Source organism: Cydia amplana, chromosome 12 (assembly GCF_948474715.1).
Source record: "Cydia amplana chromosome 12, ilCydAmpl1.1, whole genome shotgun sequence".
Classification (NCBI taxonomy): domain Eukaryota; kingdom Metazoa; phylum Arthropoda; class Insecta; order Lepidoptera; family Tortricidae; genus Cydia; species Cydia amplana.
This window is the reverse complement of record NC_086080.1, coordinates 4,229,393-4,255,467: the sequence shown is the minus strand read 5'-3', so window position 1 is coordinate 4,255,467 and position 26,075 is coordinate 4,229,393. Positions and strand designations below refer to the sequence as shown.

The window sequence follows — 26,075 nt, the reverse complement described above, 5'->3', positions numbered from 1 at the left end:
ACGTCGGGCGGGGTCAGTACTTGGATGGGTGACCGTTTTTTTGCTTGTTTTGCTCTATTTTTTGTTGATGGTGCGGAACCCTCTGTGCGCGAGTCCGACTCGCACTTGGCCGGTTTTTCTATAGATACCTGTACTTTTATTTTTCATCTATAATGTACATATAGTGTGTCAATGGTCTGTTTGATTTCAAACATAGCAGAGAGAATCATACTATCTTTGTCTTACACTAGTACTAGCACCCAAAAGAAAAGGATGAGTATAGTTTTTTTTTTCTATTTACTGACAAGATTTGGTTGACCCAGTAGGTATAATAGGCCTGAAGAAAAGATCTATACACATAAATACTCTCATGCCCTGAGACTCCTGAGCGAGTTCCTCAATCCTCATATTACCACAGACCTTGCAACAAATCGCATGCGATTTTCAAAACATTGCCGATCGTATGCGATAAATTTGTTGCAGGGTGAGCAGAGCCCTTTAAAAACAAATTTTACCATAGATACACTTTGTAGTTTCACATTTCCCACGTGTTTTTTTTTCTTTTGTTTATTTCATTACATTTGTCTTTAGAGTTCCATTATTCGGTATTTAGCCCTAAATAGTTTTATTTTCAGATGTTTTAAGTAAATAGTGAGCTGTTCGTGTTGTATTACTTTAAAAGTGTGCTAATATGATGCACAATGATGAAATCGTGTTTCTACACTGGATTAAAATATAATCAGCAGTTGAAGAAAATGTCAAAATTGCTGTGTTGTCTGTTCTGGAATCTCATTAGTTAATAGTGTGATTGTGGCCTTTAATTGCTTAATAGAAGCCTTTATTTATAATTATCAAACAGTAGTAAGTGGCATTAGTGTCATTAGACTCATTAGTCACTGTTGCTATAATTATGTTTGCTTAGCTAAATAACTTAATTAATACAGGAAATCATGTGAGTAAACATATTTGCAAAGTACACATACATTAATTTGCAAGACAAGTAAGAATAAGTTAATTGTTATTAAAGTGATGATTATTCAGAAAACAATTGACTGGTTTAATTAGCAATAATAGCACTGTGAGTGCAATTCAAAGCATTAAAATTGGTGTCTCGCTTTTAATTTCAAATTAAGATTTTTATTTCTAGGTATGTAATTAGTTTTAATACTTGCACTTTATCTGGTTTTAAAGGTTGGAAAAGGCTTAAGTAATAGTTTACTACCTACCTAATCTGTGAAACTTCTAAAAAAGGTGGCATCATACCACCAGACCAGACCAGACAAGCAGACGGGCGGGAATATACATACATAGACATATTAAATTTAAGTTACTTTATTGTATGTTAGTGTGCTTATTTTGAAATTACATAGTAGTAGTTTTTGAAAAGATTTTATTTCATTTAATAAAAGTAAGAAAGTTTTTTACATTTACAAACATACAAGGTGTTTGTGACTAGAAGAGAAAATGTTGCAGCAAATAGTGATAGGGAGACATGCTAGAAATGGTCATTACACACATTATGTATAAACTTCTGTTAATCACTACATAATAAAACAAAGTCGCTTCCCGCTGTCTGTATGCTTAGATCTTTAAAATTACGTAACGGATTTTGATGCGGTTTTTTTTTATAGATAGAGTGATTCAAGAGGAAGGTTTATACGGGTTTTGTTAACCCGTGCAAAGCCGGGGCGGGTCGCTAGTAAGCTAAATAAGCACACAAAAAAATGCCCTTACCAGGATTCAAACCCAGGACCTAGGCAGGGTCAGGGTTGGTAGGCAGGGTCACCTGACTAGGAGGCTGTCAAAGTCGTTAAAGACCAACTCGAAACGACCAACAAATAGGGATAGGGATAGGGAGATGAGCTAGACAACTTTTTAAGGTCCATACAAACTGCTGTTGAGAATTGGTCATTACATTGCGGGTTTTAATCGGTCGGTTGAATTGGACGTAACCAACAGTCCGCAATGTAACTAAAATCACATGCGAGTTCACGCGCCGTCTGAATCAGCCCTTAAGGACTGGATAAAGCAATAAGGCTTTACCCAGCAGTAGAAATCTACTGCTGGGTAAAGCCAAAATACATGATCGAGTTGATGACTTACCGGTCAAAGTCACATCCAAGCTGTCTGCATACGCCGTCGACACCCGGCACACAACAAGCAGCACACACAAGCTCAAGTTGACCGCCATCACTATGTCAATTAAAACCTATCACAACTAATAAACACTAAACAAACATCGCCACAATCCCAACACGCACGGCGTCAGTCATCACCAATATTCTATTTTGAAAATACAACTTCTATTAATAACACTCGTACGGAAAACACATTACAGTTGATATTACACTGGATTACGTATATATTATAGTTAGGTAATTTACACACTTGGGTTATTTTCAATGTTTTTATAATTAAGTTTTGGATTGAACACGCGCTTACGGCTTCGGTCGCTGCGCGACAACACACCACCGCAACGGACAATGTGATACTGACCTGACGGCTGACACTGACAGAAGGAGGAGCGAATGAAAAGAACGTGAAGAGCGAGTGAGCGAATCCGACGCCGGCCGAAACGTAGTGATGGGACTCATTCCATTCTATTAAATTAGTCGATAAAACAATGTTCTAATTGTAATGTTAATGTTTATACTGGACTATGAAACGTGAAAAAAATATATGATGTACATTACCATGCAAACTTCCACCGAAAATTGGTTTGAACGAGATCTAGTAAAGTAGTTTTTTTTAATACGTCATAAATCCCCTGAATACGGAACCCTTCATGGGCGAGTCCGACTCGCACTTGGCCGCTTTTTTAAGTTATTATGTGAGAGGTTTTTAACTATAAAACTGGGAGGTAATCCAAAACTATAAAAAATCACCCTTTTATTTCCATATTATATTCACCATTTTAATACCTCAGGGCCCTCAAGGACAACTCACACTTAACCAAAATTTGAACCATACTAAAATTGATGTGCGTGCGTGTAGTTTCTATAACTGCAGATTTTCCCTCAGAATCAAAAACCCTTATCATACTACAATTATATTTATCATAATCTTAACTAATCTTAAGTAACAGAAGCTAAGCAAATTTATATTGCGTCTGCGTCTGTTGTCGAGATAATATTTATCGATATAATGAAATCGATATTGGTTTGTACCTATTGAATCGCACGCATGGCATGGTGGAATAAGCCGTGACGCTACGAGACCACGTCATTGCAAATTGAACCGTATTAAACGGTAACATAAGACACTATTTATTTGAATTCCTAACTGTATCTAAGGTGTATATTTGCGTGGTGGCGCCACATGGGTGCGTTTTTAGGGTTCCGTAGCTAAATGGCAAAAAACGGAACCCTTATAGATTCGTCATGTCTGTCTGTCTGTCTGTCTGTCCGTCTGTCCGTCTGTCCGTCTGTCTGTCCGTCCGTATGTCACAGCCACTTTTCTCCGAAACTATAAGAACTATACTGTTGAAACTTGGTAAGTAGATGTATTCTGTGAACCGCATTAAGATTTTCACACAAAAATAGAAAAAAAAACAATAAATTTTTGGGGTTCCCCATACTTCGAACTGAAACTCGAAAATTTTTTTTTCATCAAACCCATACGTGTGGGGTATCTATGGATAGGTCTTCAAAAATGATATTGATGTTTCTAATATCATTTTTTTCTAAACTGAATAGTTTGCGCGAGAGACACTTCCAAAGTGGTAAAATGTGTGTCGCCCCCCCCCCCCCGTAACTTCTAAAATAAGAGAATGATAAAACTAAAAAAAATATATGATGTACATTACCATGTAAACTTCCACCGAAAATTGGTTTGAACGAGATCTAGTAAGTAGTTTTTTTTTTATACGTCATAAATCGCCTAAATACGGAACCCTTCATGGGCGAGTCCGACTCGCACTTGGCCGCTTTTTGTAGGTAGCCGGCCGGCGCTAGGTTTGCGCTGTCGACTGCCGTACACATTCTGACGAACTTTGCCGGTTCGTTTTTTTTTACCATGGCTTTATTTACACTTTCTAGTTTTCTAGCCATAGAGCAGTGGTTCCTAACCTTTTCAGTCCGGTCACCCCTATGACTAACTAGGGAACCTGATTTTACCCCTCCTCCCAATGGTAATAAAAAATAAAACGTGTACGTTTGTTGTATTGTTATATTAGGTTAGATTATTACCCCGTAAAATACCAGTTTTACCCCCACGGGGGTAATTACCGCCAGGTTAGGAACCACTGCCATAGAGCCATAAGAGCGTGTCACATATTTTTGCGGCCTTCGAAGAGTAACATAATATTATTGCAGGTAGCTGTACTCTCAATTACATACACTGCTCTATCTACATACTTACATACGAGGGGCGTTCAAAATATTCTCGGTATTGATATCTTACGACCTCTTCTAAAATTTCTTTCGTTACTGGCCGCTAAGGTTTATTCATTGACATTAAAAAAAAGTATAATTCGAACCGAGATGGTCTTTTGTTTTTCTGCAATTGCTGAACAAACATGAACATCATGTGCGAATTGACAATGTTAACTAAATTAGAACATCGATGCGTGATAAAATTCTTGACAAAACAGGGTAAAAATCAAAAAACCATAAAAGAGGAAATGGATTGTGTTTACCGTGAGTCTGCTCCTTCTTTATCTACCATTCAAAAGTGGTCAAGCGAGTTTAAACGCGGAAGGGAGAGTATTGAAGATGACCCTAGACCTGGCCGGCCTGTAGTAGCTACTTCACAAGAAAATATTGATAAAGTGGAAAAACTTATATTGGAAGATGGTCGAGTGAAGGTAAAATCTATAGCACAAGTAACCAATCTCTCTATTGGTACCGTACATGATATTATACATGACCATCTTAATATGTCAAAAGTAAGTGCAAGATGGGTTCCGCGAATGCTGACTCGGCTTCAAAAAGACATGCGTGTAGCTTGTTGTTCCGATTTTATTGACCTGTGCGGTGAAAATCCTGATGAGGTGCTGCAAAGAATAGTTACTGGAGATGAAACCTGGGTTCATCATTATGACCCAGAGAGTAAACAAGAGTCCATGCAGTGGCACATTAAGGGTTCAGCTCATCCCAAGAAGTTCAAGGTCATCCCTTCAGCTGGCAAGGTCATGGCCACGATATTTTGGGATTGTGAAGGAGTATTACTAATCGATTATAAAGAAAAAGGTGTAAATATCACAGGACAGTACTACGCTAACATTCTACGTCAATTAAAGGATGTAATTAAAGAAAAGAGGCGAGGAAAGTTAACCAAAGGTATTCTGCTTCTGCATGACAACGCCCCCGTCCATACTGCTCATATTGCCAAGGCAGCTATTGTTGAATGTGGGTTTAAAACTGTTACTCACCCACCGTATAGTCCGGACTTAGCCCTCAGCGACTTCTTTTTGCTCCCCAATCTTAAAAAGGATCTGCGTGGAAATAAATTTTCTGACGATGAAGCATTGAAGGCGGCAGTGGAGGAGCATTTTTACACGAAAGATAAAAAATATTTTTACGAGGGATTAAAAAAAATAATTGATCGATCTTTTAAGTGTATGAACATAGGGGGGGAGTATATTGAAAAATAAAAATATCAAACTTTTCGTACTTGTTTGTTTTCATTCTCATACCGAGAATATTTTGAACACCCCTCGTATTATAAGCTCTCTATGGTGTGTTCAGGAACCGCATGTTACGACCGCCATTGCGGCATATCATCCGTGGATCACACTCAGACTACTCACAGTACGAGTGACGCTGGATTTCTTTATAAATGCAATACAGTTCAAAAAATTAGGCCTTTTTTGAAAAAAATAATTACTTATCAACTACCTTGCGCTATAATAATATTACATAGGTACAATTTAATTTAATTTACATAGGTAAAAAGGTTGACTGGATAAAGGCATGAATGACATTTAGGATATGGGACACTAATTTCTTCTTTCTTGATTTGGGGTTGGAAGATAAAAAAATAAATAATTTAATTCAAATGAAACTATATCATTATGATTGTTTTAATAGGTAGGTACTTATCCATTTATAGCGTTAGAGATTTCACCCTCCGTAGTTCTCACTGTTATTGTTGTTGATCTTCTTCTTCCTCGTTTTGTTGGTATTGGTTCTGTTGTGGTTGGCGTAGTGGTTGGTGGTGTTGTTTGCAACGTTGTGGTCGGTGTTGTTGTTGGTTCTGTTGTTGTTGACGTTGTGGTGGGTGTTGTTGTTGATGTTGTTGACGTAGTTGTTGGTTCTGTTGTTGTTGTTGTTGACGTTGTGGTCGGTGTTGTTGTTGGTTCGGTTGTTGTTGACGTTGTGGTCGGTGTTGTTGTTGGTTCTGTTGTTGTTGACGTAGTGGTTGGTGTTGTTCTTTGCGACGTTGAGGTCGGTGTTGTTGTTGATGTTGACGGTGTGGCTGGTGTTGTTGTTGTTGGTGGTGACGTGGTTGTTGTAGTGGTAGGAGTTGTTGTTGGTGTTGTAGTCGTTGTTGGGGTTGGTTTTGGCGTTGTTGTTTGAATTTCAGTTGTAGTGGTTGGTTTTATAGTTATAGTTCTGGGTCGGATAACAGATTTTGTACCTCTCAATCGTTGTTTTGAAGCTTTCAACGGTTGTTTTGTAGATGGGTTATTTGGTCTATTTATAATTCGTTTAAGTATACTCTCGGGGATCCAGTGTCCAGGAAACTCGGATTCTATAGGGTTCGAGATGAACACCAGAGGGTCGTTTTTCATGCCCCGGTGTATGGGCGCCGCACCGGCGCTTGCGACCGCGGTGGTTACTGCAAGTAGCACATTCGGAAACACTGCAAGTGCAACAAACGATTTCTGGATAAACTAGAGTAAAAAGAAAATTAAAGACGTGTCATTGGTTTTTATTTACTGAGAGGATTATCACATTGAATTTACGACTAGTGTTTTTAATCATATTAATTGAGTCAAGTAAAGATTCTAAAATCGTTTCTTTAGTTTTGTTTCCCGGGGAGTCTGTAAGCTTTTAGCACGAGTGCACCGCGACGATAACTCGCTCGCAAGATGGACTACCCGTCTATTTCTAACTGTACAAAGTAGAAACGCATGCGTATAGTATGTCTCGCGCGATATTACTGTCGCGTCGCACTCGTGCTAAACTTGCAACCTACAATTCTGTTTTACGAAAGCATGATTATCGATGACGTTACAAAACTGCAGTGGTGGAGTGTACGTTAGTTAGGGTGGAGCGTCGTTGTATGGGAAAAAATAAAAATTTGATTATCAATGTGGAACCGGTACAAAAAGTTGCAGTTTGTCATGTAGATTATAGTGATTATATCAAGTTTCAAAATAAACACTACTTTTAGCCCTCTACCCAGCCGCTAAAGAAATTAATAAAGGTAAATTTTCATCAGTTATTTAAATATACTATTTCACTAATATGTGTACATTTTATTGAAATTATAATACTTAATAAGCGTATAATAAGTTATTACCAAAATTTTTGTGCCTTTTTCAATATGTATGAAATAATAAAATTTCAAACTTTCATATTAAACAGCAATTTCATGCAAAACAAGGAAAATGCTACAGTGTAAAAAAACATATGAGTAATTTTTTTTAGACGTTCTTGTGGCAAAGTAACGGTGTTATTGATTACGAAAAGTATCATTTTAATGCAAAAAATGGGTTATTTATATGTTTAAATGAGCGTCAAATTTTGCCCTTCGGCGTCGCTTACGCCATTTTTGGGTCATGTTCACACGTATGTTAGGCATATATTTACTTTTACTAGTAGTATTTTTATTATCTTATCACGTTCAAAATAGTTTTCACGGTTCTGTAATTAGTTGTAAACTCCAATTTGTGCACAGTATCAGGGTTAAAGGGCCTTTTCCATAAAACCTCGATTTACGTGGTTTTACCGTGTCATAAAAATATACGTTATAAACAAAAATAAGTATAGGAATCGAGTATATCTGTAACAAAAAGATGTTATTTAATGAATAAAACTTGTTATAAAAAAAAGCATAAATTAAATTAATTAAAAATATACATACAGTATGTATCAGAACGAAAGGCCAAGAAAGAGACTCATTAATGTTTCAGTCATACTGAGCAACTTTTACTATGGGACCAACCCCGTAATCGCGAAAAAAAAGTGACTCTCCCATAGGAAATTTCAACATCAGACCAGCAAAATGTATGAAACATCCAATTTTTTTTCCGCGTTTTCGGGGTTGGTCCCATAGTAAAAGTTACTCAGTATCACTTAAACATTAATGGGTCTCTTTCTTGGCCTTTCGTTGTGACACATACTGTATATTGCTATATATAATCGAATAGTAGAGGGCTAAAAGTATATACCAATATATTTTTTATTTTTTTTCCCTTAAATAATAAAAAAATAGACATCCTTTCAGAGGGGTTCCATTGCTATATTCAAGAATTTTGGATTTCGCTCCACCCTAGTGTACGTATGTGTACAAAACTGAATTACCATCGGCTTTCCGATTACGATAATTAAGTACCATCTACACTTGCTATAGTTGTATACGAATGTAGAAACCTAATATACTTGTCAACAGATTTTTATGATGTCCCGTCGTAGCTGATATACGGTACTTACATACGTATATATCTGCAAAACTGTAACAGTTGGTATCGTCTGTCGATTCGGAACTGGCCCCGAACGGCTTATCCTTTGTCTATTGTTAAGTGAAACCGCACGTGCTTGTACCTGCCTAAAAAATAGTTGGGTCGTTTTTACCGGTTATTGAATTACCACTCTATGGCAATTGCAATAAGGTTCAAAATGAACGAATGGAATAATAATTTGCCATTTCTTGTGTCCCTGCCACACAAGAAATGGCAAGAACTACGGTTACTGAGTGCCAGCTTACCCTTTTTTCGCAGGTAGCGGCACGTGCGGTTTTACTTAACACAATAGACAAAGGATTAGCCGTTCGGGGCCAGCTTCCAATCTACGGACTATTACCGGCGGATCCATCTATTTATTAAAATGTCCCTTTTTTACAAAAGAACATCGAAGCGCAAAAAATAAACTCTTCTCAACCCCTATTCTCACGACCATATTAGGGACTATTGGACGGCTATTCCTATTTTTTTTTCTCTACTCAGGGTCCATAAAGTTCTAACTTTACTATGTACCGTGATGGGTGAAATAAATTAATAAATGGACATATTCAAATAGATAATAAGTAGGTACTCGTACTCACTTTTTGCTTTTTGTTGCACCGTTTTCTAATTACAAGCAAGTATTTATACTACTTGCATTTAAAAAAATCAATACTTAGTATGTACTAATTACCTAGGTGTGAGGACCATAATTAATTAATATTTTTAAAGCTTAATCGTAATTACCATACTAAATTGAGCGAAACTTTAGGCAATATCGTAAATGGTCGTCGACAGCAGCGTCACACAACTAAGGTACGTTAGGAATTGGGATACGTGCGAATTATTCAGTTATGTATGTACTTTAAATCTATAAAAAAATACTTAATTTCTCATATCTTTCAAACGGCGCTGGCACAAGAAGCGCTAGTGGCCTAGCGGTAAGAGCGTGCGACTTGCAATCCGCAGGTCGCGGGACTTCAAACCCTTTAGGATAGCCTAAAAAAAGAAAACCAAAACAAAATATATATAATAATAATAATGTGAGCCTATATACGTCCCACTGCTGGGCACAGGCCTCCTCTCATGCGCAAGAGGGAGGCCTGTGCCCAGGGAGGGATGCGGATTGGGGACTTCACATACACCTTTGAATTTCTTCGCAGATGTATGCAGGTTTCCTCACGATGTTTTCCTTCACCGAAAAGCTAGTGGTAAATATCAAATGATATTTCGTACATAAGTTCCGAAAAACTCATTGGTACGAGCCAGGATTTGAACCCGCGACCTCCGGATTGAAAGTCGGACGTCATATCCACTCGGCCACCACCGCTTCAAAACAAAATAACTTAATATAATTTCTTTTTGAAAAAAAGGGAACCGCCTTCAATAAACCAACCCACTGAAAAGCACAAAATAATTTTTATATGGCACCCCTATGTTGTACCAAAGTAGAAGTACGCGCCAGCAAGCAACTACCATAGACACCATCGGCATAACCCAACTTAGACAAAATTAAGGAGTCACAGAGATTTATTCGTAAGTCTACTTTAATAAAGTCACGAAAACGATATAACACGTTCAGCCTGTAAAAACAATTTCGCACTAGTTCCGTGACGTGTTCTTCAAAACGCAGCTTTTCATCCATAATAAGGCCTAAGTTACGGGCTACGTAAACACGCTCTAAGATATCACCCATGATAACTACTTGTGGCACGTAAGTCTCAAGATCAATTAGTCGCTTATTTGAACCAAATATCATTAATTTAGACTTATTTGCATTCAGGACAAGATTATTCGACATGCACCACTTTGCTATGCGTCCTAAATCAGAATTTAATTTGTTAACTGCAGAGTCAGTTTCATTTGGCTTAAATGAAATATACAATTGAATATCGTCAGCGTACAAGTGATAATTACAGTAATTTATATTGTTTATAACATCTGCACTATACAAAATAAATAGGAGTGGTCCCAAAATAGAGCCTTGCGGAACGCCCCGTGTAACAGTTAGGGGATTAGATGCAGATACTACACCATTAACATCACGTACCTAAGATAACTCGCAAACCATTCAAGAGATCGTGTGTCCACTCCATAGAAGGACCACTTAGATAGTAGCAGCGTAGTATTTATAGTGTCAAAAGCACGTGAAAAATCTAGCAACACAAGCATTCCATTTTCGCCATTGTCTCTGGCACCCAGAATGTCATCGACTACATCTATTAACGCTGTTGTTGTGCTACGTGATTTTCTAAAACCCGACTGCTTCCGCGGCAGGATGTCATTGAATTCTACATATTCTGTTAGTTGTAGGCATAGGCACACTGCCCTTTCCAGGATTTTTGATAAAAAGGGGAGAATACTTATCGGGCGAAAATCTTTGAAACTTGTTGGATTCGATATTTTTGGAATAGGTCTAACAACAGAAGACTTCCATGCCTGAGGAAATATGCCTTTTTCTAATGACTTATTAATTATATCAGTAATTAGGGATCTGTTCTCCCAAGTGCTCATCAAGATGTGACGGATGACCAAAATAGCTTGGGCCTATGTAGCACCAAACCTGAGTTCCACTATGTACAGCCAGGGTTCAGCATCAGCTTTATCTTGGGTACTGCTCTCCCAAGTGCTCATCAAGATGTGACGGATGACCAAAATAGCTTGGGCCTATGTAGCACCAAACCTGAGTTCCACTATGTACAGCCAGGGTTCAGCATTTCGTATGAGGCGCCGAAGGCGCCCGACTTTGGAACGCGTACAGCGTGCCTCGTACGTCGGGCTACGCCCGACTCTTTTAGTATGAAGGCGCCCGGCTTTGGACCGCGTACGTTTTAGTGTGGAGGCGCCTTTTGGACAGAGTCCGTTGCGTCACATACATAGGTACGTTTCAGTATGTTTCGTCTGACCACAGCGAAGGCGTTTTTTTTTGTCCTGCAATATTTTACGAGGTAAATATACTACGGTAGTACTATTAGTTATTCTGTGAATATACTAAGCAACTTTTTCTCAAAAATGGACGGCAAAGTCGACGTTGCCGGTTAAAAAATAGGTCGCGAAGTGCGTAGTTTATGGTCATTCAAAAAATTAAAAAGTTAAAAACATTGCAGTCTCGATTTCGGGACTGCAATGTCGCATACAAATTCCATTATTTAACGAGTTCCAAACTTTTTAAAACTTTAAATGGCCATATCAAATGAACGCATAGGTCCCTTAAACAGCCAAACAGATGATCAGCACTTATTATTATAAAGCCTATAACAGACTATCGCACCGCACCGCGACCTTGGAGCGTCGCACCCATAAGTGAGAGCGAGAAAGAGATATCTGTTTCACCCATAAGTGAGAGCGAGAAAGAGATATCTGTTTCACCCATAAATGAGAGGGAGAAAGATATCTGTTTCTCGCTCTCACTTATGGGTGCGACGCTCCAAGGTCGCGGTGCGGTGCGATCGTCTGTTACAGGCTAAATGTTGGTACCGCGACTATTTAGGTGTCTCAAATAGGTTGGCGTATTTTCAGCAGAAAAATACACTTCTTTTTTTTTTTAAAGGCGGCAAGCAAATTTTTTTAATGGTTGTATTTTTCTGTGAAAATTAGAACGTTGCTTCTGTAAAATATTTCTATTTCTTGCACCATTTTTGAGAAAAGCACTATATATGACTCGGCTGGAAGGCTACTTGCTGGCTTCGGATTCAATTAAACGGACTCCCAAGGTCGTCCGTTTAAAACGAATCCTCAGCCAGCAAGTAGCTACTTCCGAACCTCGACAATAATGTACTATTACTATGGGACCAAACCCGATCTCGTAAAAAAAATTGGCTGTTTCATACATTTTGGCTGATCTGGACTTCTATACCTATTCACGTTATAAAATATTGCAGGTCATTAAAAAAACACCATGTATATAGCAGTCAAACAAATTTCTTTTGCAAAAACCTTCTTAACACGCGGATATAATCCAGAGCGCTTGTAAATTCATAGTTCGAATTAACTACCCGATAAATTAATGTTTTATCGGGTGCATCCAAGCAAAGCCAGGTGCAAAAGCTAACAATATGTATATATTTGAAATGTGCTAATTGAGCTCTTTCAAATGATATACAACACGTCATCATTATTTATTTTTATTTTTTTGGTTCGTGACTTTATAACCTCTAGAGGGCGCCGTGTTCATTTTTTAGGGTTCCGTACCCAAAGGGTAAAAACGGGATCCTATTACTAAGACTCCGCTGTCCGTCCGTCCGTCCGTCCGTCCGTCCTCTATCTCACGAACCGTGATAGCTAGACAGTTGAAATTTTCACAGATGATGTATTTCTGTTGCCGCTATAACAACAAATACTAAAAACAGAATAAAATAAAGATTTAAGTGGGGCTCCCATACAACAAACGTGATTTTTGACCGAAGTTAAGCAACGTCGGGCGGGGTCAGTACTTGGATGGGTGACCGTTTTTTGCTTGTTTTGCTCTATTTTTTGTTGATGGTGCGGAACCCTCCGTGCGCGAGTCCGACTCGCACTTGGCCGGTTTTTTTGTGACGTCATATGTCATATAGCCTATAACCAGCGGACGATTAAGACGATTCGAATGACAAATCGTTTGACAAATTATAATGAGTATAGCCTGACCAGTAATATATGATAATTGTCAAGAGGGCGCTGTTATTCTCATGTATAGGGTGACAATTCAGTGTAGTATGAAAAAATTAGTTCCAGTGGAATTCCGCAACATGGCGCACCCTCAATAGATCCTGGTTCACCTATACTTTAGAAGTTATGAGGGAACAGATGAACATACATACATACATACCCACATACATACCTGTCAAAATCATAACCCTCCCCGTAGCCGTAGTCGGGTAAAAAAGGAATGTCCTTTCTTTAGATAAAGGCAATTAATAGACATTTTGGCTATGGGACAACAATTTCTCCTTTCTTGTTTTCGGGGTTGGTAGATAAAGAATTGAAAAAAAAAAATTCAATGAAACAATTTATGATATTTTAATAGGTGTACGCCGCAAAAGTGCATGGCGACTTCATCAATGAATTCATTAATGCAGGTTTGCAAAGTGTAGCAATGACGTAAAGGTTACACTTTTTAAAGCTTATTGTCAGTCTTTTTATGCTTGCAGCCTGTGGACCAGCTTCACGCAGCGATCGTACAATGTGGTACAATGCCCTGCGCGTGCAATATAATAATGCGTTTATCTACCCAAATATCATAAACCCTCCATGATGCGTCCAAGAACCACACATTATGACCACCATAAAAATAGACTGTTTTGTTAGAACAAATTTCCTATCTGTAACAATGTTATTATTGCTAAATAATAACATCGATTTCGATAATATTATGCATTCAAATTTCGAACATCTTTGAAAAACAAAGAAATTTGATTTGACCTCTATTCTAATATCAGTCGAGATGACGTTTAGTTCGAAATGAATTGTTAATTTGCAAACAAATTTGACAAATGTCGCACGTAAGTAAGATATCGAACGATATGATAGTTGGGGCCGACTCTAGTTTGTCTCTGAATTAAAAAAAACTATGACAGCTGCCAGAAAACTTTTCAATACCGCCATTACCGGGTAAAATGTTTTGTTGCATAAAATTGTTCAATTTGTTGAATTTAAACCATAATTAAAAATGAGCGATCAAGATGATATAGATATTTCGGCGACGCCTCCTGATATCCGTGACAAAGCAACTAACGTTATAAATGACTTATTACCAGCTAAGTCAAGGAAACAATACAAAGGAACATACTTCTGTCCGAGCTGGGCAAGTGAATTATAATAATTGCACCATCCAAACTGTAAATAATTATTATTGTTCTAAATCAATTTCTTCATTTTCGCATTTGTTTTCTGTTTTATTTTACTAATAATTGTTGTTAGTGGCCCTGAACAACGCCGCGATGCCGGTCATAATATGCGGCTCCTGAATGCATCATGAAGGCTTATGATATGTGGGTAGATAAAGTAGTGTATGTAACTGTACATAATTAGGCATTAAAACACTCGTGTGATCCTTTTAAGAAACTCACTTCGTTCGTTTCTTAAACCCACACTCGTGTTTAATGCCCTTCATTATGTACAGTCACATAAACTACTATTAGGATGCTGATGGGTCTGCCTCGGTACTGCAGTGCGTCGGGGATGTTCGCCGATGCCCGTACGGATGACTTACGCTATTATGCGTAAAAAAGCGGCATCCCTATTGTCATAGCTATTGCATAGAGTGCGGGGCAGCACCAACAGTCTCCTAAACGCATTTGTCGACAGAGTAGACTGCCCACTGATGAGTAGGGTTGCCAGATGGTCGGGATTTGGCGGGATTCTCCCGATTTTTAGCATGTGTTCCCGATTCCCGACAAAGTGGAAATTGTCCCGAAAAACAGCTGCACGTTATAAAACAATTATTTGAAGTTCCGAACTGTCGTCGAGCGAGCGAGCGACCCGTGTCGAGCGCGTCAGCGTTATAAAAACGTCTATGGGCAGAGCAGCTGACGTAGTGCCAATAATGTAAAATATCGTTGTTTTTAATACAATTACTTTAATTTGAATGTTTTTTTTTTCCGACTTAAGTCTCAAAATCCCGAAAATTTTATATTTTTTCCCGATAATAGCGCCTTTCGATCTGGCAACCCTAGATGAGGCGTTGGAATCAATTACACGAACCCAACGCATCATCAAAATAAATAGTATTAAGTAGTTTTAGGTATTTATTCTTTTACATATAGTACACTAACATAGATAAAGGTAGTATTCAATAATTTCTCCATGCATTTTCGCAGCTCACTGTACATCAGGTTTTTATTAATAGCTTTATCCATTTACACTGTTAGCATTAGTATCATTTTCAATGGGTTTCGGTGTTGTTGTTGTCAATCTTCTATGTTTTGTTGTTGTTGGATCTGTTGTTGTTGTTGGCTCTGTTGTTGTTGTTGGTTCTGTTGTTGTCGTTGGTTCTGTTGTTGTCGTTGGTTCTGTTGTTGTTGATGTTGTTGGTTCTGTTGTTGTTGGTTCAGTTTTTGTGGTTGTTGGGTCGGTTGTTGTTGTTGTTGGTTCTGTTGGTGTTGTTGGCGGTGTGGCTGGTGTTATTGTTGTTGGTGAAGACGTGGTTGTTGTAGTGGTTGGAGTTGCTGTTGTGGTTGGAGTTGTTGTTGTGGTTGGAGTTGGTGTTGTAGTCGTTGTTGTTGGGGTTGGTTTTGGCGTTGTTGTTTGAATTTCAGTTGTAGTGGTTGGTTTTATAGTTATAGGTCTGGGTCGGATAACAGATATTGTAGCTCTCAATCGTTCTTTTGTAGCTTTCAACGGTTGTTTTGTAGACGGGTTATTTGGTCTATTTAAAATTCTTTTGAGGATACTCTCGGGAATCCAGTGTCCAGGAAACTCGGATTCTATAGGGTTCGAGATGAACACCAGAGGGTCGTTTTTCATGCCCCGGTGTATGGGCGCCGCACCGGCGCCTGCGACCGCGGTGGTTATTGCAAGTAGCACATGCGGAAACACTGCAACAAACAATTTCTGGATAAACTAAAATAAAGTAAAGTAACAAAAAGAAAATTGATTCATCATTGGATTTTTAACCGAGTGTCTTTAAACATATTATTGTGTCAAGTATAGATTCAAGAATCGTTTAATTAGTTTTATTTCCTGATTGAACTTGGCTCACACTTATGTTTTTGATGGGATAAGTATGTATGTACTTAGTACTTACTTTATGCTTTTTGTGGCACCTTTTCTTAATTGCAAGTTACAACCAAGTGGTTAAACTTTCTAAGTAAGAATAAAAAATTAAAAATCAATTCTAGTAGGTAATAACGTACTAATTACCTATAAGCGCCATAATTAATTAATATTTAAAAGCCTAATTACAATACTAAATTAAGCGAAACTTTAGGCAATATCGTGTTCGTTATCGCATTTTTTGTTATTACCATAGAGAAATATAGTAAGATAAGAGTGCTCAGTGCTCACTCCATCCTACATCAGTTTTGGTACCAAAAAGACTTATTTTCAGTGTCGACATCTAGCATCGAGTAGCGGAATTATCAGTACCTACTGCTACTTGACAATTAGATGTAGCACCAATTGGAAAGTCTTATGTTGTTGAGCATATTAGTTACTTAGCGGTAGCTTTTATAGACCAGGATCTCAGATAGAACTGTGTCGAATGCATAATTGTTAGACCGCAGTTTGACTTCTGATCCTTGTAGCGGTGCTCCCAGGCTTCAAGGAACTCTATGTTGCCGGGCTGAAAAGTGGTGCCGTTTCCACCACCAGCCCTTTGAATTTCCCCCTTACAATTCTCATACATTCGCTGTCGAGAAAATTGAACTTTTTTTCAGAAATAGGACGGTACGGTCTTGTGGACACCGGGCCAAATCAGCTTTCTTTGGCCTTAGGAACAATTTTAGGGTTCCGTACCTCAAAAGGAAAAATCGGAACCCTTATAGGATCGCACGAGTGATCTGTCTGTCTGTCCATCTGTCACAGCCTATTATGTAAGTTTGTGACCCAAAGACGGACATGTAACGTAAACAAATGAATTTTAAATATGGATGCCACTTTTGGGGGGTAAATGAGCAAAGTTTTTCAAACTATATCGTGTTACATATCAAATGAAAGAGCTCATTGCAGGGATCGGATACCGGTATTTTTTGTATGAGAACGAAAACGGTATTTTTTCGTTCTTTGCTAATTATTTCATTTCTAATTGGGCAATCTAATAATACGAAGTCGTTACCTAAAACATAGCGGAGTCCTACATTTAGAGTATAAAATAATTCGAAAAATATGGTTATTTCGAGGTTTTTGCTAAAAACCGGTTCCGATCCCTGGCTCATTGTAAGAATCTAAAATATATTTTACCCGTAATAGTTCTTTACCTATAGGTGACAGGAAAACCTATTAGTAATTTGCAGTCAAGCGTGAGTAGGACTTAATTACCTACTTAGTTTTTGATCCGACCCCTACGGGTTTTTAATATATGTACATTTAGGGTTACCAGATGACAGGAATTTTCCTGACATGTCAGGAATTTTGGCATTTTGTCAGGAATGGGGACGGAACACGAAAATGTCAGGAAATTTTTGAATTGATAGACTTTATTATAAGTACCTTTTTATTTACTTAAATTAATCACAAACATTGTAAAAAAATAATGAATGAGATCCACTCAACTTCATAATTATTAATTAACAAATCTTTAATCAAGCATAGGTACATATACATGGCGCGCGCGGCTCGGCTCAATCGGATGGCCATCGCTAACGGCTAGACCCCCCCTCCCCGTCGTCGTGAAAAATATGAATGTCAGGAAAAATATTCGGAAATCAGGAATTTTGTCAGGAAATTCTAAATTTGTATCTGGTAACCCTATGTACATTTCACTCACGTTTCACATAAAAATATATATTGTTAAAAATTGTGTACCTAATGTACGGAACCCTTAGAACGCGAGTCCGACTCGCACTTGGCCGGTTTTTTGTGTAAAAACGGTCAGTGAAAGAGGACTTCCGGTTCAAGCGCCAACTTGATATAAACACTACTACTCTATAAATTATAAACTGAAATAAATGTCATATACTTTCTAAGAAAAAGTAACCAAGGCCACAGAATAAGTAATAGTATTATCATACAGAACGGACACGCACCGCCCCGCCCCGACTCGGATTACCTCGCCCCGCGACTGGCCGCGACATGAATGTGTGCGTAAGTCACTCTACTGAGAGCATGCCAGAAGTCCGTCAGATACACAACGACGCGTGTACACTGTACAGACGTGCCGCGCACACACACACATATAAACGCAAATCATTTTTGATGTATGGCGTGTCTGCCCTGTGCCAAGGCTCCAGTGCCTCAAGTTGGAATCGAACCAGCGTCCTCTGATATCGCGGCAGGTGCCTGTACGTGCCATTCGGCCACCCGGCCACAGCGGCATAGGTTGAATATTTTCCCAGTACAAATATGCACTTCTTAAGTTCTTACTGAAGGCTTATGGCGCCCCCTGGCCACCCCTAAGGTAGAACAGTATGTTTCGACCTTCTAACTGGATCATCTCAGGTGATACCGAGCTAGCGAGAGAGATGGCTGGAACTAGGGCATGCAATCCGGATATCCGTTTTATCCGGATATCCGTCCTATTCAAAACGACGGGACGTAGTTTAAGTAGGTACTTATTTTTATAATCATTTCTATGTATCGGCAACCCTAGCGTTGTGCCGGTGCGCGCGGTGTGGGGAGCGGCGCCATGAAGGTCACTCCATTGTATTTTTGTGTAGGTATTAAAACGGTAGGTATTTGCGTTTTCTTTGAGAGATAAGTATCTGTTCGTATATAAGAACTATTATATAATCTGTGGTTTCGTTACAACATTGTAACTTGGGTAGCATATTTGTATTCGTTAATATTTTTAGACAGACTCATCTACGGTACCTGTCACTCCCATAAATTTTTTATCGATTCGTTAGCGATATCTTTTTTCGAAATGCGTTTTGACTAGGCCCCCAGCCCTCCGTACATACACCGCATCGCACGCGCCGGGGTTAGGTTAGTAGTTAGAAAAGTCGGTTTTTTTCTATTAAAGATTGACACTTTGTATACTGGTTCTTAATACCCTAATGCATAATTATGTACATTTCGGCTTTGTCCAATGACTAGGGACACCTTGTATAATGGTATTAAGAGTCGATATTATATTGTGTAAACAATTTCTTGTTTTGACAGAAAGTTTTTAGTAGAATATTATTTTCCATTTTGGACACCATCCGCTGGGGTATTGCTTTCATCGTTGGGCTTAATGCGTGTGTATGTACCCTTTTTGGTACTACTTTCATTGATAGTTTCTTCTTTAGTATCAGTTTCTTGAGTAGTTGTGGGGGTTTCGGGTTCAGTTGGTATGTCATTATGCATCGTTTTATTTGTAGGTTTAGTGCTCATTACTTCATTTTCTGTTGTTTCTTTAGGAGTAGCTTTAGTAACAGTTTTGGGAGTATTAGATTTAATTACTCTCTCATTAGGCATTATTTTAGTGTTTGTTACTTTATTAGCTTCTTTAGTTAAATATTCGTGAGAATTTTTGGGTGTTTTAGGTACAATTGGTCTCTCAGTGGGCACTATTTTAGTGGTAATAACTTCATTGAGTTCATTGTGTTTTGCTGTTCTTGTTACCCATGAAAACCTTGGTCTCATTGGTTTGTTTAGAATCTTTTTAACAATACTCAGTGGCATCCAGTGGCTTGGGAAGTGAGCTTCTATAGGGTTGGATATGAATATTAATGGATCGTCATTTATGGCCCGACTAAGCGGAAAAGCGTTGTTGGTTGCGATCACTGAGAATATAACCACAATGATTGTGAACACTGAAACAAAAATCATAATGATTCACTTACTAATCCACACTGAAGCCTGCACATGAACTTTCATAAATATTTCAAGTCTATTCTGAGTCATGGCTTGTCCAACAGGTCTTCATCGCCATTAGGGTTGCCAGATGGTCGGGATTTGGCGGGATTCTCCCGATTTTTAGCATGTGTTCCCGATTCCCGACAAAGTGGAAATTGCCCCGAAAAACAGCTGCACGTTATAAAACAATAATTTCAAGTTCCGAACTGTCGTCGAGCGAGCGAGCGACCCGTGTCGAGCGCGTCAGCGTTATAAAAACGTCTATGGGCAGAGTAGCTGACGTAGTGCCAATAGTGTAAAATATCGTTGTTTTTAATACAATTACTTTAATTTGAATGTTTATTTTTCCCGACTTAAGTCTCAAAATCCAGAAAAATTTATATTTTTTCCCGATAATAGCGCCTTACGATCTGGCAACCCTAATCGCCATACAGCTGCCAGCCTATTATGGATAGCTTTATCCATCTTTATCCACGTGATAAAATAACTGTCACTGTTTAACACCGTGGGAAAGAAAGTGACGGACACCGTTTTATCACGCTGTCACGTAAACAAGAACGACCATCATATCCGTACTGGTAACACTGCAAGTGTGATGAGGACCTTTGGACCCGGCATGGCTCAGAACGGGTTTTAGTGAACCGGGGTGAAATTATTATTTAAAAAAAAGGTAGGTAAAGTCAGTCTATGAAAAGTCTGCAGCGGATTTGATAGCCCACGCAGTGCACGTGTTATTTTAAACGTCAAACTTCTATGAAATTATGACGCATAAATGACACTTGCACTGCGTGGGCTATCAAATCCGCTGCAGACTTTTCTTGGTCCGACTCTAATGTTCAACTTACTGTTTTTCTCTTTGCTGTTGACCCCAGTGTCTTCAGCATCAGAAAATCAGAAATGAAATAATTAGGCATACCCAATTATCGGAAAGCGGAAAACAGCTTATTGCTAATTAGCATTAACGTTTTACTACCGAATTTTTTACTATTTCTGAAATAGGTACCTATAACCTAATGACTTTTCATTTTCATTTTACATTTCACTGAGTATATAATTTAATTAGATGTAATGGCTCCTCTACACGATGGGCCAACGCCGGCCACTCCAAGGGACGCAACCATGCGGTAGAATGAGAGAGCAATATCACTTGCTCCCTCTAACGCATAAATACGTCCCTTGGAGTGGCCGACGCTGGCCCATCGTGAAGAGGAGCCATAACCGGTGGTGATTGGCGGGCAGGGATGGGCGGAGATTTTTCTTAGCAATTCACTTAAAGAAACAAAACATTGACTTAAAAAAATACATTCATCATCTCTTGAATCTTGAATCTCTTTTATTTACACGATCTATATATTATAGAAGTATTTACGTTCATTAACTACGTCACAAAATTGTAGAGTCGTAATTTCCGTAGTATTTGCTCGCCCTGTCGTATTATTGTCAAAATGACGGAGTATGCAAGAGCCTGGAATGTAAAAATTAGAGATGCGACGAATATTCGGCAACTATTCGGTATTCGGCATGTTCGACCACTTTGCCGAATATTCGGTATTCGGCCGAGTGTTGCCTACTATTCGGCCGAATACCGAATATCTGTTGCACCTACTTAATAAGAAAAATTGCACAATAAAAATAATCAAAAACCTGTAGGTATATTTAGAATGTGTTCTTGGAAAATTGTTAAATACGAAGACCCTTTTTAGGGTTCCGTAGCCAAATGGCAAAAAACGGAACCCTTATAGATTCGTCATGTCTGTCTGTCTGTCTGTCTGTCCGTCTGTCTGTCCGTCCGTATGTCACAGCCACTTTTCTCCGAAACTATAAGAACTATACTGTTGAAACTTGGTAAGTAGATGTATTCTGTGAACCGCATTAAGATTTTCACACAAAAATAGAAAAAAAAACAATAAATTTTTGGGGTTCCCCATACTTCGAACTGAAACTCAAAAATTTTTTTTTCATCAAACCCATACGTGTGGGGTATCTATGGATAGGTCTTCAAATATGATATTGAGGTTTCTAATATCATTTTTTTCTAAACTGAATAGTTTGCGCGAGAGACACTTCCAAAGTGGTAAAATGTGTCCCCCCCCCCTGTAACTTCTAAAATAAGAGAATGATAAAACTAAAAAAAATATATGATGTACATTACCATGTAAACTTCCACCGAAAATTGGTTTGAACGAGATCTAGTAAGTAGTTTTTTTTTATACGTCATAAATCGCCTAAATACGGAACCCTTCATGGGCGAGTCCGACTCGCACTTGGCCGCTTTTTTGAGCATTTGTTGATTAAAAAACATTTTATTTTTATTATTAGTTTGTTTTGTTTCACTCTATTCATTCATGCTGTTCAACAAAAATATATCTTAGCTAACGTCATCTAACGTTGAGCTTTGTTAGCGATCAGTTTTCATAATAATTGTGACTCAAAATGTTCGCATGTCATGCCGAATATTCGGTATTCGATCGAGAGAGGGGCCGAATATTCGGTATTCGGCCAAAACCACTATTCGGGGCATCTCTAGTATAAATGTCAAATTCTTAGTTAAATTATATTTGATTCTATTATCATAGTATTTACAGTGTGAAGCCACTGTTTGCCGCCGTTAGGTCACTACAGAGTTTACCTACCTCAAGAGTCCAAACAGATTCTATTCTACCTAGAACAGTCCATAGTCCTAGGCACCAACTAGACTAGGCTATTTGCTAGGCAGGTGCAGCAGGTTAGTAAAAAAAGCCATCACACATAGAAAATATATTAACAGTGCACATTAAAATACAATCTCAGTCTTTACACCTATCTCTCGCATTCAAAGTCATAGTCGCTGTCGTAGTCCGGAGGCGGGTCCAAGTCCAAGTCCGACAGGTCCACGTACAGTTGCTTCTGATCGTGCAGCTGGCGGGCGATCTGGGCGAAGCTGGGCCGCTGGTGGGGGGAGGGGGCCCAGCATTGCACCATGAGCTGGTAGAGGCGGGGGGAGGCGCGCGCCGGCTTCGGGAGGCGGCTGCCCGCGGCGAGGAAGGGCGGGACTTGGTGGTTGCTCAGCTCTGCGTATGGGAAGCCGCCTGAAATGTATAAATACTAAATAGTAAGATTATTCACTTTTAATACGAATATGCCTCAGCAGCAGCAGGGGTGGCAAACTTTTGAAGAGAAATTTTGATGTTAGTGACTTCGCACGGGTTAACAAATTGTACATAAACCTTCCTCTTGAATCACTATCTATTAAAAAAACCCGCATCAAATCCGTTGCGTAGTTTTAAAGATCTAATCGTAATACAGACAGACAGCGGGAAGCGACTTTGTTTTATACCTATTTAGATTAGTGAAGTGATAGTGATAGTGACATTCATGGGTATAAAATGTAAATTGATTTGAATTGTAGCAATCTCCAATAGTACGCTCATACAACGCTAGCGCTATATGCAGGATGGCTTCTGACCGCCTAGTATGACTTCCATTTTCGATCGCGACTTTATAGAATCGCGCGAGACAGCGTAAGTCACGGTAGGCGATCGTGTCAACTATGGACTGGGGCTAGCGTGTAGGTATTATAGACACGAGACGCACGATCACACAGTTATAGATACCTAATACATACTAACCTAAAGTAGCAATCTCCCATAATAACACGGCGAACGCCCAAACGTCGCTTGCACTGCAGTACTGAGCGTGTAAAATGGCTTCTGGTGCCATCCACCTCAGCGGCACCGGTCGCGCCCTGGTGTGGACGTACACGCCAGACCGTGACAGTCCAAAGTCGGCTACTTTGAGGGTCCCTGCGCCGTCGACCAGGATATTCCGGGCTGCGAGGTCCCTGGAAATTAAATTTGAAGACGGTTAACACACATTTTCCTTTGCTTGAGACTAACATTAACCTGCTGGCTCCTATTTCACCATGGTGACAGCGACAATTGTAAAACGTCACTGTTGGTGACGTCACAGGCATCCATGGGATACGGTTACCGTTAGGCGGGCCTTCCTGTTTGCCATCATAATTGTATTATTTAAAAAAACTTTATTATATCGGAAAAAAAAAACAGATATTTCTCTTGCGAAGTTTATGACAATTGTCACAAGAAACACGACAATTGTCACGAAATTCCGACACAGAACTCATTTCCTGTCAAGAATTACCGAAAATTCTTTTAAATCTTGTGACAATTGTCAGAAACTTCGGAAGAGAAAAATCAGTTTTTTTCCGATATAATAAAGTTTTTTTTAAATAATACAATCATGATGAGATACAGGAATACGGCCCGCCCGATGGTAAGCGGTAACCGTAGCCCATGGATGCCTGTGACGTCACCAACAGTGATGTTTTACAATTGTCGCACCTGCCACCGATGTGAAATTGGTGCCTGAACGCCACACCTAATAAGTAAGTTAGTATTGTGTGCGGCGCGTCATTATGTCATCATGAACCTTGTCAGAATGCACGAAGGTTGATATTGGGCTGCAACTGCGAGCGTGAGTAGTTGTAGTCTTTGGTAGTCAAAGGGTTAAAAGAAAATGTCTTACAGCGTTAAGTTTGGGTATTATTCTCGTTTCGTTAAACGGCAAACAACATGTCGACCTAAATCAAACTGAAATCTTAACACTGTTAATGAATATAGGTACGTACAGCATTAATTTCTCAATAATCTATTTTGTTTAATTCGGCCTAGATCTAAAGTAATTTCCTTCTAATCTAAAATGAGCTTTAATGCTTGAGCAACAGAGTCTATTGTACGATACTCACTTCACATTTAATATAGAATGAGCGCCTAGCAACGGTCGCATAGCAACGTTTCATCACGGATGCGGGGTTTGTTATTGTATGGCAGGCGCCGTACAAAACCCAGATTGAAATATGGAAGATATTTGTAATGGTTAATGGTTAATAAAATACTAATAAAAATGATCCTACTTGACTCGAAAATAATAGGTAAGTACCTACCTATCTATTCGATCAGATCCTACACGAGTTACATGACATTACTTGTTTAGCTTAAGCACTACCTACTCTGCCCACAAAAGGCATGTAATGTGTGAGATTATGTATTTGATTCTTAGGCTAGCTGCTTTACCACCAGAGATGAGCGAGGATGCGTAGCGAGGGATAATATGTGTTTTGTTAACACATTCACTGCCCCCGACGCACATGTGCGGCCACCGTCATACAAGTTCGTTCCTAGGCCACGCTCCCTGGCAGTGAATGCGTTAAACACCAATAGAATGACTTCGTTTGATTTCTATGCTACGATATGTACTTGATACTGTCTAATAAGTACTAAGCTACGCTCACTAGATCGTATAGTGCTGTTATTTGTGTTATTACCTGTGCGTGATACCGCGCTCCTCTAGATGCTGCATGCCCAGCACGACTAACAGCGCAGTCGCGCATCGTCGCGCTGTCTAGATGCAGGGCTGGTTCGGCCACGTAGTGCAGATGTGCTGCGATATCTACTTGATACTGTCTAATACCAAGCTACGCTGAGGGGCTACCGCGAAAACTGAAATTCGCAAATTGCGGGGATCTTTCTCTTTTACTCCAAGTAATTAGAGAGACAGAGACAGATGCCCGCAATTTGCGAACATTGATTTTCGCGGTTATGGATTGTAGCCCTTACTTAATCGTATAGTGCTGTTATTACCTGTGCGTGATCCCGCGCTCCTCTAGATGCTGCATGCCCAGCGCGACTTGCAGCGCGTAGTCGCGCATCGTCGCGCTGTCTAGATGCAGGGCTGGTTCTGCCACGTAGTGCCTTTGCCGTTGCTCCCCGCAGAAGCTGGTCTTCTCCAGGGGCGGGTCGGAGTCACTTAAGTTGGTGTATTCCGCTGAAATTAGGAGTAAGATAAGTTATATTGATTTAAACTAACACGATTCTCACTCATACTTTTTGTCTGCCTGTGACACTGGGTTCGAAACGTCAGGCCATAAATAAACGTAAGTAAGTCTAACGCGATTAAGTCCCGTGTTAGTTATAAAAGTATAAGGTAAGTTACTTATAAGATACAGTATTGTCTAAAGAAACTTATTATTTTTGGATATGTGGAGGGCGAGCGCGGTAGAAGACCAATAGAAAAT

The 26,075-nt window shown here is 39.2% G+C and overlaps 3 protein-coding genes across 5 annotated transcripts in view; all 3 read right to left on the bottom strand.

Moving 5' to 3' along the window:
- The window catches only part of LOC134652846 (BMP and activin membrane-bound inhibitor homolog), a 103,920-nt gene extending 101,448 nt beyond the window's left edge, over positions 1-2,472 (bottom strand). For both annotated transcript variants that reach the window (XM_063508040.1, XM_063508039.1), the window contains exon 1: positions 2,083-2,472. In XM_063508040.1, the coding sequence (XP_063364110.1) occupies positions 2,083-2,170 (88 nt within the window). In that variant the 5' untranslated portion in view covers positions 2,171-2,472. The remainder of the gene's footprint in view (positions 1-2,082) is intronic.
- A 12,943-nt stretch (positions 2,473-15,415) lies between these two features.
- LOC134652652 (integumentary mucin C.1-like) lies at positions 15,416-19,621 on the bottom strand. The gene is made up of 2 exons (XM_063507814.1): positions 19,414-19,621; positions 15,416-16,101 (listed from the first exon to the last, which is right to left on the bottom strand). The coding sequence occupies exons 1-2, from the start codon at positions 19,619-19,621 to the stop codon at positions 15,416-15,418; spliced, it is 894 nt and encodes a 297-aa protein (XP_063363884.1).
- A 3,127-nt stretch (positions 19,622-22,748) lies between these two features.
- The window catches only part of LOC134652831 (fibroblast growth factor receptor 4-like), an 87,560-nt gene continuing 84,233 nt past the window's right edge, over positions 22,749-26,075 (bottom strand). For both annotated transcript variants that reach the window (XM_063508014.1, XM_063508013.1), the window contains exons 7-9: positions 25,642-25,825; positions 23,611-23,822; positions 22,749-23,070 (exon numbers count right to left, since the gene is read on the bottom strand). In XM_063508014.1, coding sequence (XP_063364084.1) covers positions 22,802-23,070; positions 23,611-23,822; positions 25,642-25,825 — 665 coding nt within the window. In that variant the 3' untranslated portion in view covers positions 22,749-22,801. The remainder of the gene's footprint in view (positions 23,071-23,610; positions 23,823-25,641; positions 25,826-26,075) is intronic.